General features: G+C 35.1%; 1 protein-coding gene across 1 annotated transcript in view; it reads left to right on the forward strand.

Annotated features, from left to right (window-relative positions):
• The first annotated feature begins 1,494 nt into the window (after window positions 1-1,494).
• Window positions 1,495-15,331, forward strand: part of LOC106472752 (peroxidase-like protein 3) — an 18,600-nt gene continuing 4,763 nt past the window's right edge. Inside the window, exons 1-5 of the mRNA XM_022401288.1 lie at window positions 1,495-1,708; window positions 3,654-3,809; window positions 9,959-10,069; window positions 10,869-11,452; window positions 14,929-15,131. Coding sequence (XP_022256996.1) covers window positions 1,612-1,708; window positions 3,654-3,809; window positions 9,959-10,069; window positions 10,869-11,452; window positions 14,929-15,131 — 1,151 coding nt within the window. The 5' untranslated portion in view covers window positions 1,495-1,611. The remainder of the gene's footprint in view (window positions 1,709-3,653; window positions 3,810-9,958; window positions 10,070-10,868; window positions 11,453-14,928; window positions 15,132-15,331) is intronic.

The raw sequence follows: 15,331 nt of genomic DNA on the forward strand, positions 1-15,331 counted from the left end.
ATTGTTAGAACTGATACAACAGCTTTGTATAATCAGACTATTGTAGTAATATGAAGTGTTTTGTGTACTTTATCTTTATTATTTCTATTGTTAGAACTGATACAACAGCTTTGTATAATCAAACTACCGTGGTAATATGAATTGTTTTGTGTTCTTTATCTTTATTATTCCTATTGTTAGAACTGATACAACAGCTTTGTACAATCAGACTACTGTGGTAATATGAAGTGTTTTGTGTTCTTTATCTTTATTATTTCTATTGTTAGAACTGATACAACAGCTTTGTACAATCAGACTACTGTGGTAATATGAAGTGTTTTGTGTTCTTTATCTTTATTATTTCTATTGTTAGAACTGATACAACAGCTTTGTATAATCAACTACTGTGGTAATATGAAGTGTTTTGTGTTCTTTATCTTTATTATTCCTATTGTTAGAACTGACACAACAGCTTTGTATAATCAGACTACTGTGTTAATATGAAGTGTAGCAACCCAATAAAGTTTTTACATACTTCTTAACAGTATGATCAATCAAATAGAGGGAACTATTTCTTTTCGAGAATTTATTTGTATTTACTACGTCTTCATGAAACCCGGAAAAGAACTATTTTATATTCTCGACGTGTGAATTGAATCATTTTTAATGATGGCTACTAAACTGATAGGTTATTGTGTTTATTAATGTGTTAATATCGTGTTGGTGACAGTGTACTATTTATAAATATGTGTAGTAATTTAAGTATCTTTTGTTACCATGTCTATTGTTTAATTGATAATTATTTTCATCCCGAGATTATCACTTCCAAAAAATGTCCCGTTAGTTCAGATTATTCAGAAAAGCTATTCATTAGACTATTTTCGCTCAAGCCACCTCGTGAAATCGAACACCAGGTGTTAACATTGCAAGTCTATAAACGTACCGTTGACCCAGCGGTTAACATATAATGACTGTGTTTTAAAGAAACTTACAGCCATTGAAAGGCTTTGCTTAAAGTTACTGAAAAACAAGTTGAAAGTGCTTTTTTTTATATATGAAAGTTTACAACGTGCTTTGATTCCTAATCTTTTAAACTTTAAACTAGCTACCTTTAAATGAAGATAAATAAATACTGTATATCTTCAGAAAATACGTTTTTAAAGTCATAATTAAAATATAAAATGAAAAAAAAAGCTTATTTAAAATAATTAAAATGTTGTAGGAGTTTTCAAAGATGTCTCAATATTAGGATTCATACATCTGCATCATGTAATTGATTTTTTTTTAAAAGGATTCTTATTTTAAAAAAAGATAAAACGTTCTGAAGACTAAAACGTACAAATTTTAATGTGCCAATTTTTTAGAAGATCCAATTTTTCGGATTATTAGTTGACTGAAGCTAAAAAAAAAAGGATATTATCTACTAGCTACTGCTTCACATTGTTTTTCAGTTTTATTTCGTATAATTTATCCTAAACTGAGGTCATATTTTTCCTTCTTTTGTTCGTAGGCATAGAGGAGCCTCGTCGTTCTCTGGACGGAAACGAGCTTCCTAATGCTCGCTTCATCAGTCTGATAATCACCGAAAACCTTGATCAGACAGAACAGAATTCATACAGCGGCGTGACTGCCATGTTAACGTACTTTTCCCAGTTTCTTAGCCATGAAATGAGTTTTGTTCCACAATATCAAGAACAAGTTTCTACAAACTATGGCGTTGAACACAGAAGTGAGTGTTAATAAACCTAATTTCGAAAAAAAAACAAAAAAAAAACGTTACGTCTGAACACATAAGTATATCGCCGATAGAGGGCCTAATGACAGTACTCTAGTTCGTAATGTTGGCTGGAAATGTATCAAAGTATCTGTTAAAATAGTATAACAATTATTGACTTTAGATACGACATTTCCAGACGACACTACGAACAGACAACCAAATGAACAAGATTTAGAACTTCTGACCAGAGGGAGGTCAACCAGTCAGAGGCAGTTATTCTAAACCTAAAAGCATTGTCATTATCACATAACATTTCACACAACTGAAGTTCGGAACGTCAACAGCGGCATACCACGGCTCGAACTATGGACCTCCATGTCCGCCAACTGGCACACTAACCGATAAGTAACGTCCAGAGCCCTAGTTTCAGTTAGCTCTTCCTTTAATACAGGTATTAAGTTGAAACTAAGTAAAGCAAAGTCAAAATGTTGAATTCCTTAGTAGCCCCAAAACACCTCATCACAGGAGCTTACGCTTTCATTCTTGCATTATTAATATTATATTTTACGAAATTGTTACTGGTGGTTAAGTCTTGAGCTTCTAAATGAACTTCTCTCACAAAGACGTGGCAAAAGACATTTCCGAAATGGAAATAACTCCATCGGTAAGGTTTGGTTTGGCTTGAATTTCGCTCAAAGCTACAGCAGGGTTATCTGCGCTAGCCGTACCTAATTTAGTAGAGAAAGACTAGAGGGAAGGCAGCTAGTCATCACCATCCACCACCGACTCTTGGGCTACATTATAACGCTCCCATGGTTGAAAAAGCGAGCATGTTTGGGGAGGGGGATTCGAACCTGCGACCCGTAATTAATTTAGCAGAGAAAGACTAGAGGGAAGGCAGCTAGTCATCACCACCCACCACCGACTCTTGGGCTACATTATAACGGTCCCATGGCTGAAAGAGCGAGCATGTTTGGGGAAACGGGGATTCGAACCTGCGACCCGCAAATTGCGAATCGAATGCCCTAACTATTGGTAAGGAGTGTGGCCAACCAAATGAACCAAATTCACCACCCTGTTTTTTAAGGAAAATTATCTGCGTCTTAGTTACTAGTTCTTATTTTCTGTAATTTGTATAGTTTCTGAAATATTTTTACACATATTTTTGGTTTCCTAAACATAATACCAACAGTTAGGTTTCATATCGATTTTTAGATAACGTTCACTTAGTTGGAAAAACGTTGGATTGGGCGCTGTCTAGTTTTTAGCTTACAGGACTGTATAACGAAGGTCCAAGGTTCAAGTTGAATATGCCACTGAACTCGTTCCGCACTTTCAGCTGCGTGTAGGAGAACTATAAACTAACAGATAATCTTGTTATGATATTAGTGATAGCCGTGTAGGCGATGGATGTCACTGTTCATTTGTTGTTAACCATAAATCTACATTCTGGGCTATCTGTACTGTGCACACCGTGTACCAAACCCCGATTCTGAGCGTTAGACATTTGTAGACGAACTGCTCAGCCACCGGGATGTGGGCGGGTGCTACTGATTGTTTTTTTTTCTTCTTCTCCGTGGTCACAGTTCTAAATTATGGATCGCTACGTTTGAGCCTCGTATCTTATATTTTAGTAACAACAACGTAGCTTCAATCCCGACTTAGGCCTAATATTGCTTTAGCCATTTTTTTCTTAAAATTAATGCAAGTCACATCTGCAAAGATTCTGGAAGTGTGAAAAGTGAGAGACGGAGCTGGATTCAAATTAAATAGAAACTTAAACAGTTGCTCACCGTCCTTTCAGATTTGTTTTGACTTGAAAGTGAAAAGTGAGAGCCCGAATCAGTCTACCAGACGCATGCTTTGAATATCTAAGTTACCAGCTTATAAATAATCAAAGGTACTACTAATTATGTATAATGAGCTAATTAATCCATCAAATATCTTTTACAAACAGCTCCAAAGTGTTGTGGGGTGTACAATCCTCACAAGGAATGCTATCCCATCCAGGTGCTATACCAAGATCCCAAGTACACAGGTGGGGGCTGCATGGAGTTTGTGAGGTCGTTATCTGTTTCATACACCAGTAGTGTGTGCCATTTACAGCTACTGGGTAAGTATCTGACATTACATCATATAACTTTTTATCACTTTGATTTTCTACTATTTAAAAACAAATATAAATTTCTCACTGTATAAAAAGTTTCTGTAGTGTTTTGTGTTATTAGTAATTTATAATTTTCCGAGAAACTTTTGGTCTCTGTATGAAACTCTAGGGGAAAGTTGGGAGGGGGGGGGTACGAAATAGTGTTAAATTGGATGAGAAAATGCACCCACAAATATTCCTTGCACGAATGCCACTCATAGGACGGCGCTGAAATGTCCTACAATCTGGTATATCATTGTATACCTTGAGGTTTAACATTTATATGACCTCTTGTTACTTAAGCATTTATAATAATTGACTTAAAAAATCAAAACCAAATCACTTGTACGATTGTAATAGAAGGTTGAGAATGAGAAGCAATCAGAACGCAGTCGGTATTAAAATGTTAACACCATTGTGGTAATAGTCACTTATAACGGTACATTTTAAATTGAAAATAACAAAAAAGACTAGCTCCATGCTTGAAAGTCAACCAGTTTTAACGTCAACAGACTAGCGTGATTTCTTTTTCACAACACAAACAACAAATCACCACAGCGGTTATAACGGATACTGTGATATACAATATTAGCGTACTTCACATGTACAATAAAACACACACAACAATTATTCTCCATAGCGTATGATCATAATCTTAATATTTAAAGAATTGTTTAAAGCCTAGGATAACAACAATCTTAATATTTTAACGATTTTTTAAATCGTAGGATAACAACAATCTTAATATTTTAACGATTTTTTAAAGCGTAGGATAACAACAATCTTAATATTTTAACGATTTTTTAAATCGTAGGATAACAACAATCTTAATATTTTAACGATTGTTTAAAGCGTAGGATAACAACAATCTTAATATTTTAACGATTGTTTATAACGTAGGACAACAATCTTAATATTTTAACGATTGTTTATAATGTAGGATAAGAATTCTAATATTTTAACAATTGTTTAAAGCGTACTATAACAACAATCTTAATATTTTAACAATTGTTTATAATGTAGGAAAACAATCTTAATATTTTAACGATTGTTTAAAGCGTAAGATAATAACAATCTTAATATTTTAACAATTGTTTAAAGCGTAGGATAACAACAATCTTAATATTTTAACAATTGTTTAAAGCGTAGGATAACAACAATCTTAATATTTTAACAAATATGTATAGCATAGGATCGCAACACTAATAGTGTCACAATCCTAATAGTTTAACAATCCTCGGTAGCGTAGAATCACAGTTTAAACAGTGTTATAAGTCTGTATATGGAGGATCACAGTTTTAATAGTTTATACATTCTGTTTTATTTAGCATCATCATCTTAATCATAGGATTATTCATAGTTCAATAGGTCTTTATAAGGTAAAAACAATCTAGACAATCTAAACAAGTCTAAGTATCCTAAGGATACCGTCTAGACAGTCAAACAAGTCTAAGTATCCTAAGGATACCGTCTAGACAGTCAAACAAGTCTAAGTATCCTAAGGATACCGTCTAGACAGTCAAACAAGTCTAAGTATCCTAAGGATACCGTTTTTATAACATCGGACCATAATCACTGTACAGTAAGAAATACACTGTAGTAAAGAAGAGAGAGAGAAGTTATTAAAGAAATTCCAGGAAGCCAGTTTAAACTACAAATCAAAACTATAGAACTATATTACCAATCTTGAGAAAAGAGGGTATTCATGGAAATCCAGTGAAACACTTGAAACTAGAAATAACACTAAAGTAAACACCGTATATCAAGCTGGAGACAGAATATTTATTAACACTCAGAAAACTTGTTTACACTAGTTATAACACTATAGAGAAGAAGATATCAAACTGGACGAGAGGGTGTTCATGGACATTAAGGTATTACTATTATACTACAGTAAAGAAGATATCAACCCTGGCGAGAGGGTATTCATGGACATTCAGTTGTTACTATTATACTGTAGTAAAGAAGATATCAAACTGGACGAGAGGGTATTCATGAACATCCGGTTATTACTATTATACTGTAGTAAAGAAGATATCAAACTGGAGGAGAGGGTATTCATGGACATTAAGGTATTACTATTATACTACAGTAAAGAAGATATCAAACTGGACGAGAGGGTATTCATGGACATTAAGGTATTACTATTATACTACAGTAAAGAAGATATCAAACTGGACGAGAGGGTATTCATGGACATTAAGGTATTACTATTATACTACAGTAAAGAAGATATCAACCCTGGCGAGAGGGTATTCATGGACATTCAGTTGTTACTATTATACTGTAGTAAAGAAGATATCAAACTGGACGAGAGGGTGTTCATGGACATTAAGGTATTACTATTATACTACAGTAAAGAAGATATCAACCCTGGCGAGAGGGTATTCATGGACATTCAGTTGTTACTATTACACTAACAATAACATGTATTGAAGAAGAACATAAAAGCAGAGAAACAGTTTAAAATAGTGATAATATTGGAGTAACGGAGAATGTAAAATCGGAGGTGGGAAAACAGTTCAGAATAGACATCAAACTCTTGTAACGAAGTATATCAAACTATGGGGAAAATAGGGATGGAAATCAAGTAAAACAGTTTAAACTAGGAATGGCACGAGAGATTACAAACACAACTTGTACTAACGGTAACAATTAGTAAAGAAGGTTCCATTCATAGGCACATCAAATCTTGAAATAAATTCATTGGTGAGTTTCTGTGCTAAAGTTTCTGCTTCCTGGTTAGGAACAGCAATATTCTTCTGGCCATTTCATGAAACAGTCCATCACAACCCCGATGTATTTATTTCCGCACTTACACTGTGACAGAGGATCGATATTAATTCTAACAAGTGGTGCTCCAACACACTACTGTTGTAACTGCTAGAGCTGTTTATTTTGCAGAGTTTTTTTACTCACAGAATAATTGACATGTTTTACATCAATTCCCCACAGATCCTTGACATCAATCTAAAAGAAACGTTCTCTTACTGGTCTCAGTGTCTTAACATCTACATTCCCAGCCATTGGAAGCTGATGGAGACGACATAGGGTTTCAGAATGTAGATAATGTGAAATACCAACTGAAGCCGTTGTTTTTGTCCACTGGTATCTTCCTATTTCCAACATAATAAACCCTTTTGGAAGCATAATGAATCCCACTGTACCAATGCAATTTTGTCTTCGGGCTGTAAAAGGAGCAACTATTTGCCACGAGGGTCTTTCTGCTTTGATCTTGATCCACTGAATGATTGGTTTCAAACTTATATCTTTGGCTTGAGGGTATTTCAGTTGATTGTTGGAACACATCAGCTTTTATCATCATTCGTCACGTAGTAGACTATTCTCTGCTGTACTTTATTTTGGCAGTCTTTACTGTCTTGTGCTTCACACTTTTCACGGTGTTTATATTCTTCGGTAACACATAGTGTTTGGGACATTGTGTCAACATTTCAACAGATATGGCTAAGTCGATATGCGATGTTAAAGTGGCACTACTGGAGTTTTCAAAACCATTTTGCTATCTGGCCTTATGGATTGCAAAAATTAACTAGCCACTTTAGTGCTGCAAGATCTGCCCAAAGTGTAAACATATAGGTAATTATGGAAATGTCTTAAGGTTCGAACAACACTTAGAGCTCTTTCCAAGTTGCACAGTAATTCCTTTCTGTAGCATTAATTGCCTTGCTACACTGGGCAACCATGTACTGATTTTCGTGTTTTACTTGGGACACAACTACTCCCAATGCAAAACCACTGGTATCTTTATCTAAGATAATTCAGTATTCCAGAGATGGATACACTAATACAGGAGTAGTGGCCAATTCCTTCTTAAGCTTGTTGAATTTTTGTTCACAATCAGAAGTCCAACGAAACTTATTTAGCTATTCAAGTAATCTGTGTAGAAGATGAGACATGCCAGAGGATGATTTTACAAAACGATGTTAGTAAGAGCACAGTCCAAGAAATCTTCTGACCTCACACAGATTCTTTGGTGTCGGTCAGTTCTGGATGGTTTCAATCTTTAGTTGATCTGCTGAAAATGTGTTCCAGGTAACTCAACTCTTCAGTTGATCTGCTGAAAATGTGTTTCAGGTAACTCAACTCTTCAGTTGATCTGCTGAAAATGTGTTTCAGGTAACTCAACTCTTCAGTTGATCTGCTGAAAATGTGTTCCAGGTAACTCAACTCTTCAGTTGATCTGCTGAAAATGTGTTCCAGGTAACTCAACTCTTTATGGAATAATTCACTTTTTTTTTGGAATTAAGTTTGAGGTTATCTTTCCTCAAGTGATCCAGAACCATCTTTAGTCCATCATATGAATTATCAAAGGTCCTTACAAAGGCATTACATAATTCAAATGCTAACATAGCAAACTGCCATAATTAATTTCCTGCATTAATGGCTAACTAACTAACTTGGGCAGGAAGTTTGGTTTAATATCAAACAAGCCCCGAAAGGGCATGTTTGACAACCAGGGGCGCTGAGTAATCGCTGTTCCTCTTCAGCTCTGCTCGCGAAATTAATATTTTAATCCTGCGTTAATGGCTGTCGTATCTTTAATTAATTATCGACTTTCACCTTGCTAATATCCACTCTTAAGATCAATTCTTGACAGCTAGTAAACATTCTTCTTTGTGACTTGATTCGCCTCACAGCAGTCCCAACGAATCCTTGCGAATCCATCTTTAGTAGACATTCTTCTTTGTGACTTCATTCGCCTTAGAGTAGTCCCCACAGATCCTTGCGAATCCATTTTTCTTCTTAATAAGTACAATATGTGATGCTCAACGTCGAGAAATCGGTTCTGTCACATCTTGTTCCTTCGTGGCTTCTATCTCTTTAATAGCCTCAGCCAAAGTCATCTGGCTAACTGACATATTGGGGCTATATCTTCAGTATCAATCTTGTGAGATATTCTATTTGTTTGGCCTAAGTCATAAGGATCTCCAGAGAAGGTGTCTTGCTAATCTGTAAGCAACTTATGCAGTTTGTTTTTGCATTTTTAAGCTGTAAGGCCTCCACAGCTCTGATGATGCAGTTCTTATAAGTGACCTTATAAGATATTATTGTGTTAGTATTTGACATAAGACTTCTACACAGTTGTACTTGTAGGCCTAAATTCACAAATAACAGAGATGTACTCACTAAATGTACTACAACTAATGAACAAATAAATTACCGGCACGCTACCAACTAAAAACTGACTACTGACTGTCTGCTTCACTGATTCTCGTATCTATAATGTAGCCTTGTTTCTAGACATTTGTTTAACTCGCTCGATAACTAACTTAATTGACCTTAACTTTATGTTCCCTCTAGCTAACATCTAAATTAAAACAATATTGAACTGGATGGAAGAGATTAATCAAAGTCCATTAAAACAGTTTAAACTTTTGAAGAAAGAGAAACCTTGAAGATAAGGTTGTGCGGAATATCGAACATTGAAATATTTTGTGAAATTAAACGACACATTAATAAAAATTGAGGCCAGCAAATCCTCGTTCAGTTACACATCTGTGCTTAACGGAAACTTGCAGCGAACTTTAGACTTGACTATGGAACCAAATCGTGAAGGTTGGCAGCGAAGGACACCTAGCAGGAAAATATGTGTAAACTTGGTACTGCATATTTTTGTTTGATCGTGTTTTCCATATTAAATTATATATATACAAAGAATATGTGATCCCGTATATTTTTTTGTTTTACATTGTGAGTCATAGCGAACTCCCAATTTTACAATTTACTAAACAATAAACGATTCTTTTGTTTCTTTTAAAGTTAATTACAAAGCTACACAATGGGCTATCTGTGCTCTGCCCACCACGAAACTTTGTAGTATTTTATAGACGATTTTATGAATGGTTGAGGATATCCTGTGTTTATTTAGAACATTGTGTTACACATAGAAATTACTTTTATCGACGATATTAAGAACATATAAAAATATTCTATAATTGTTTAGTTTGTTTGTTTGTTTTGAATTTCGCGCAAAGCTACACGAGGACTATCTGCGCTAGCCGTCCCTAATACAAGTATATACAGTTTAGTAAAAGCTATTTTAACCGCTGACCATATGGGCTCCCTCAGTAATTTTAGGGTTAAACATTTTCCAGGCATTCATCGAGAACAACTCGTCGTTTCAACATCATTTATTGATGCCTCGAATATATACGGAAACTCCGAAGAGGTGGCGAGGAAACTAAGAACAGAAGAAGGAAATGGAGGTATCAGTGATCTGGTTGGTTTTGATTTAAACGCGAATCAACATCAAATCTCAGTAACTGTTGGATACACGTACTTCATTAACTTTGGTAGTTGAAAAGGCTTAACTTCAGTAAAGTGAGCTCAGCTCACAACTGATTGTTTACGATATTTAAAAGGCAGTTCAAATAATTTTCATATTAAGGTAAAGTAACATATATATATTATCTTATTCTCAAAACTTATTACTTTACGTGGATAGAGAGACACATAAATAGATAGATGGATAGCGAACTTATAAATAGGGTAACACTTGAATATCGTCAATATAAAACTTACAAAATGTAATTTAAAAGAAACGTTCTATTAATTTAGTGAGCTCGAATTCTCGTGTCCTGAGATCCCATTTCTAAGGGTTGTTATAATTTACAAATTTTTCTTTTTCTCTACAATCTACAGTTATCAGAATCTATTTCGTAGGTTGCATTAAGTATTTCATGTTGTGAGCAAAGAATCTATTTCGTAGGTTGCATTAAATATTTCATGTTGTGAGCAAAGAATCTATTTCGTAGGTTGCATTAAGTATTTCATGTTGTGAGCAAAGAATCTATTTCGTAGGTTGCATTAAGTATTTCATGTTGTGAGCAAACAATCTATTTCGTAGGTTGCATTAAGTATTTCATGTTGTGAGCAAATTTTTTCTCAACATTAAAACTTAACGTGCTGTGACTATATTAACAAAAAAAAAAGGTGACTCAACTCACCTTGAAAACATCTGTTTCTTTTTTTTTTCATATCACATATTTTCCATACATTCTTTAGCCAAGCTTCTAGTTGACAGCCACTCCTCGTACCTGTTACTGTTGCCCAGGGATGTCAAAGAGTGTCGAAGTTCTGACAGAGGCTGTAACAATCGATGCTTTATTGCTGGTGACACTAGATCCACATTGACTCCAGCTATTTCTTCTCTACATACCCTATTTATGAGAGAACACAACCGACTTGTTGATCTTCTGGCTAACAAAGGCTGGGACTCTGAGACACTTTATCAGGAAGTCAGAAAGATTATTGGAGCTATGTTCCAGCACATCGTTGACAAACACTACAAACCACTTATACTCGGGGAGCACTATGTGAAGGAATATGATAAACCCTATTTTGAATATGACGACACCATAAATCCTACAACGTATAATTCATTTACAGCCGCAGCTTTTCGTCTACACAGCATGGTCCACGACTGGATAAAACGTAAAGACGTGCCAGTCGAGGGTGCTCCAAATCTTGTACATGATTATTTCCGGCAGGATGAATATTGTGACCTATCAACTGATCCAGTTACGAGGGTCCTTATCGGGATAACTCAGCAAAGGGCCCAGAAAGTTGGCTATTATTTTGCTCACGATGTAAGTGGAAAGTCGTTTTTAATGTAAAAAATAAATAAATAAATACTCCAACGTCCTCCCTATCCTATTTTTTTAACATTTGTCAGTATGTTGGAGACAGTGAAATAAGTATGACTGTGAAGAACAGTACTACATGTGTCAGTATGTTAGAGACAGTGAAGTAAGTATGACTGTGAAGAACAGTATCACATGTGTCAGTATGTTGGAGACAGTGAAGTAAGTATGACTGTGAAGAACAGTATCACATGTGTCAGTATGTTGGAGACAGTGAAGTAAGTATGACTGTGAAGAACAGTATCACATGTGTCAGTATGTTGGAAACAATGAAATAAATATGACTGTGAAGAACAGTACTACATGTGTCAGTATGTTGGAGACAGTGAAGTAAGTATGATTGTGAAGAACAGTACTACATGTGTCAGTATGTTGGAAACAGTGAAGTAAGTATGACTGGGAAGAACAGTATCACATGTGTCAGTATGTTGGAGACAGTGAAGTAAGTATGACTGTGAAGAACAGTACTACATGTATGTTGGAGACAGTGAAGTATGACTGTGAAGAACAGTACCACATGTGTCAGTATGTTGGAGACAGTGAAGTAAGTATGATTGTGAAGAACAGTACTACATGTGTCAGTATGTTGGAAACAGTGAAGTAAGTATGACTGTGAAGAACAGTATCACATGTGTCACTTCCCTCCTAATGAAAGTATTTTCTATTTCTCCCAGTCTTTTATACTGTACTGTTCCTTTGATCTTTGAGAAGCTTTTCCCGCAGTATTTTAAGTTGGTTTAGCTGTCTCTTACTTCACTTAACACGTTATTACCGCAACCCTATTAGGCTTTTGTCAAACATAAAATACGCTCTTAAGTACAACCCTAAAAAGACTTTGTTATAATTGGAAAACGCTATAACCGCAAAGCCTTTGACAAACAGTATACACATTAGATATTTTCATGGCACTTGTGTATAATGTTAAAATCTATGTAACATCTCGAACCTACATTTTATAGGCGATAAAGTGTCCTGAGGTAAAAAGTGAGTTTTCAATTGTGTATCTATTTTAACGTTGTGTATTATTTATTTAATATTTCAATAAAACACGTTATAATTATAACTACGTAAAGCATTGGCAAACAATAAATATGTTATCAACTATAATCACGTAAAACCTTTCCTAATCATGAAATACTTAGTCGATTAAAAAACTCATAAGGCTTTTGATACGCCCTTCCTTTGTGTGCTGAATTAGTGTATTTCTATTTTCATGATAATATTAAAATATTTCCTCATTCTTAACTGTCCAATAAATTTTTAATATCCATTTTTTATGTAGTTGAAGAACCATGAAACTTTTTGTTGTATCTGAAGGAGTCTTTGCTCTTTTCATTTTTTTTTTTCAGATATTTTTAGAGACAAATTGAATTATCAGTAGAACAGATGTATACATAGAACTAACTAACTACCAACTCCAAACACTCCAGATGGCTCAGGGGTAAAGTTGAGAGCTTATAACGCTAAAATTCGTAATTTGATCACTGCTATGACCACAGAGCTGATAGCCCACTTCGTAGTTGTGTGATTAAACAAAACATGCAAATTGAACGAATCGTTTAACAAAAGTGTTTCTCTTTATTCATTATCTCTAATACAAAGTTTTTCGTTGGAAACATAACATAGTCACTCTGGTTATCCACTTACTCCAATTTCAGTTTTGAATCATTTTATTGTTTGTTTGTTTTGAATTTCGCGCAAAGCTACAAGAGGGCTATCTGCGCTAGCCGTCCCTAATTTAGCAGTGAAAGATTAGAAGGAAGGCAGATAGTCATCACCACCCACCGCCAACTATTGGGCTACTCTTTTACCAACGAATAGTGGGATTGACCGTCACATTATAACACCTCTACGTCTGAAAGGGCCAGCATGTTTGATGGGATGCGGGATTCGAACCCGCGACCCTCAAATTACGAGTCAAGCGCCCTAACAACCAGTTTCAACGATTTCTAGGCAGAAAGGTTTTTTTTTCTGATTGAGTACTGTTTCAAAATCATCATCCATCATCACTTCCCGAATCTGTGACCCTAGTTTAACTTTTGCTTCACCGATTTTTTGGAAAGTTGTCAAACAGATATCTGAAACCATTACCATCTGTGTTCATTCCTATTACAACATTCTTCATGAGTCCCAGTTTAATATGAAGAGGGGTCAGAAACATATTTTGAGCATTTCTTAATGGTTGATACTCGATATTCTGTTTCCCTGATTCGTAATTCTCTCTCACTGGCCATTCCTTCTTTTTTTAAATGATTATATCATCTCGGCTGTCCCAGAGACATAAAAATCAACAATGTTTGGTACACCCAAACTGCAGGCTTAGAAGAAGTACAATAACTTTTAAATCACCACATTTGTCCCATCTATGGTGATTATATTTGATGGTCTCAAGTATTATCTGCATACTTTGATAAGTTTCTTTTATTTTTACAGCATGAGAAACAGAAATCGATGGCTTAGTGTTCTCATTGTGTAAAAATACTTTGATAAGTTTCTTTTATTTTTACAGCATGAGAAACAGAAATCGATGGCTTAGTGTTCTCATTGTGTAAAACTACAGCCTTCAGGCTAACTTTAGATGAGTCGATAAAAAGTCTCCATTCTTGAGGATGATGTTCAGTACCTAATTCTTCCATTAGTGCATCAACATTTGTACAGAAACACAAAGTATCTCGTATGCTGTAGACTTCGATGGCGACTTCAGTAAATCGAAACTCTTGTTCCTGAAGCTAATAAATTCCATTCATGTAAACGAGAGCCAAAAAGTTCCCCATGCTGCTTTGATAAAGACAAGTAACGAATCTGATCATTTAGCTCTTATTATATGATCAGATGAGGCAATTTATATTGAAGTGCCACAGGAATAGAATTACTAGATGAAGATAATTCATTGTCTTCTTCGCAGGATAACTCTTCTCTTTTCCAATTCACTGGTGGACGTGGCACTGGAAGACCATCCCCATGAGGTACTGGTGTCATTGCAGACGTAATATCTGAATATTTAATGTATTGTTTAGTTTTGCCTGAATATCGAGAAATATTAATCTCAGTACAAACTTTCTGGCTCGTAGCTCTGACATTCAGTACTAAAGTATCTGGCTCGTAGTTCTGATATTATGTATGAATCTGTCTGGCCGATGGTTAGGATATTCTGTAGTTACCATGCCTCTCTCATGATTGTGAAAATAAATAGTAAGTTGTCCAGTTCAGGATGATGACGCTCTGTTTGGCTCATAGTTCTGGTAAGCTGTAACAAAGTATCCTGTATCGTGGTTCTGATACATTGTTTTAATATTTAATGGCAAAGTATTTGTCGAATAAAATAATCGTTTTTTAGAACTATAACAAACAAATAATTTGTAGTGTACGTTATTGTTTAGAATATAAGAAAAGCAACACGTTCATTATTCTTATTTTATCAGATGAGACACTATTTATTCTCGTCCTCTCGAAATGTTCTTGGACATGACATCTTAGCAACTGACATCCAACGTGGCCGAGACCACGGATTACCTGGTTACGTCAAGTGGCGGGAATGGTGCAAGCTTAAACCGGTCACGAATATCGAAGAACTTTATAGTGAAATGCTTTATGGGGCTGTTGAGAAATTACAGATGATATATAGGTATGTAAGAATTTGTTTCATTCACTTGCCCCTAATTGGATATGCATCTTAATATCGCTTCGTTCAAATAGAATACTGCTTCGAAAGCTAATTACAGGTTAATAATGTCGTTTTCTTATTTTATTGAAAATTTGAAAGTTTGTTTTATTTTTTCCCGTGTCCAGGAGGTAACTTAGATATAACTTTGGAAGTTTGTTTGT

This window comes from Limulus polyphemus, unplaced genomic scaffold (genome assembly GCF_000517525.1).
Source record: "Limulus polyphemus unplaced genomic scaffold, Limulus_polyphemus-2.1.2 Scaffold5581, whole genome shotgun sequence".
Lineage (NCBI taxonomy): Eukaryota > Metazoa > Arthropoda > Merostomata > Xiphosura > Limulidae > Limulus > Limulus polyphemus.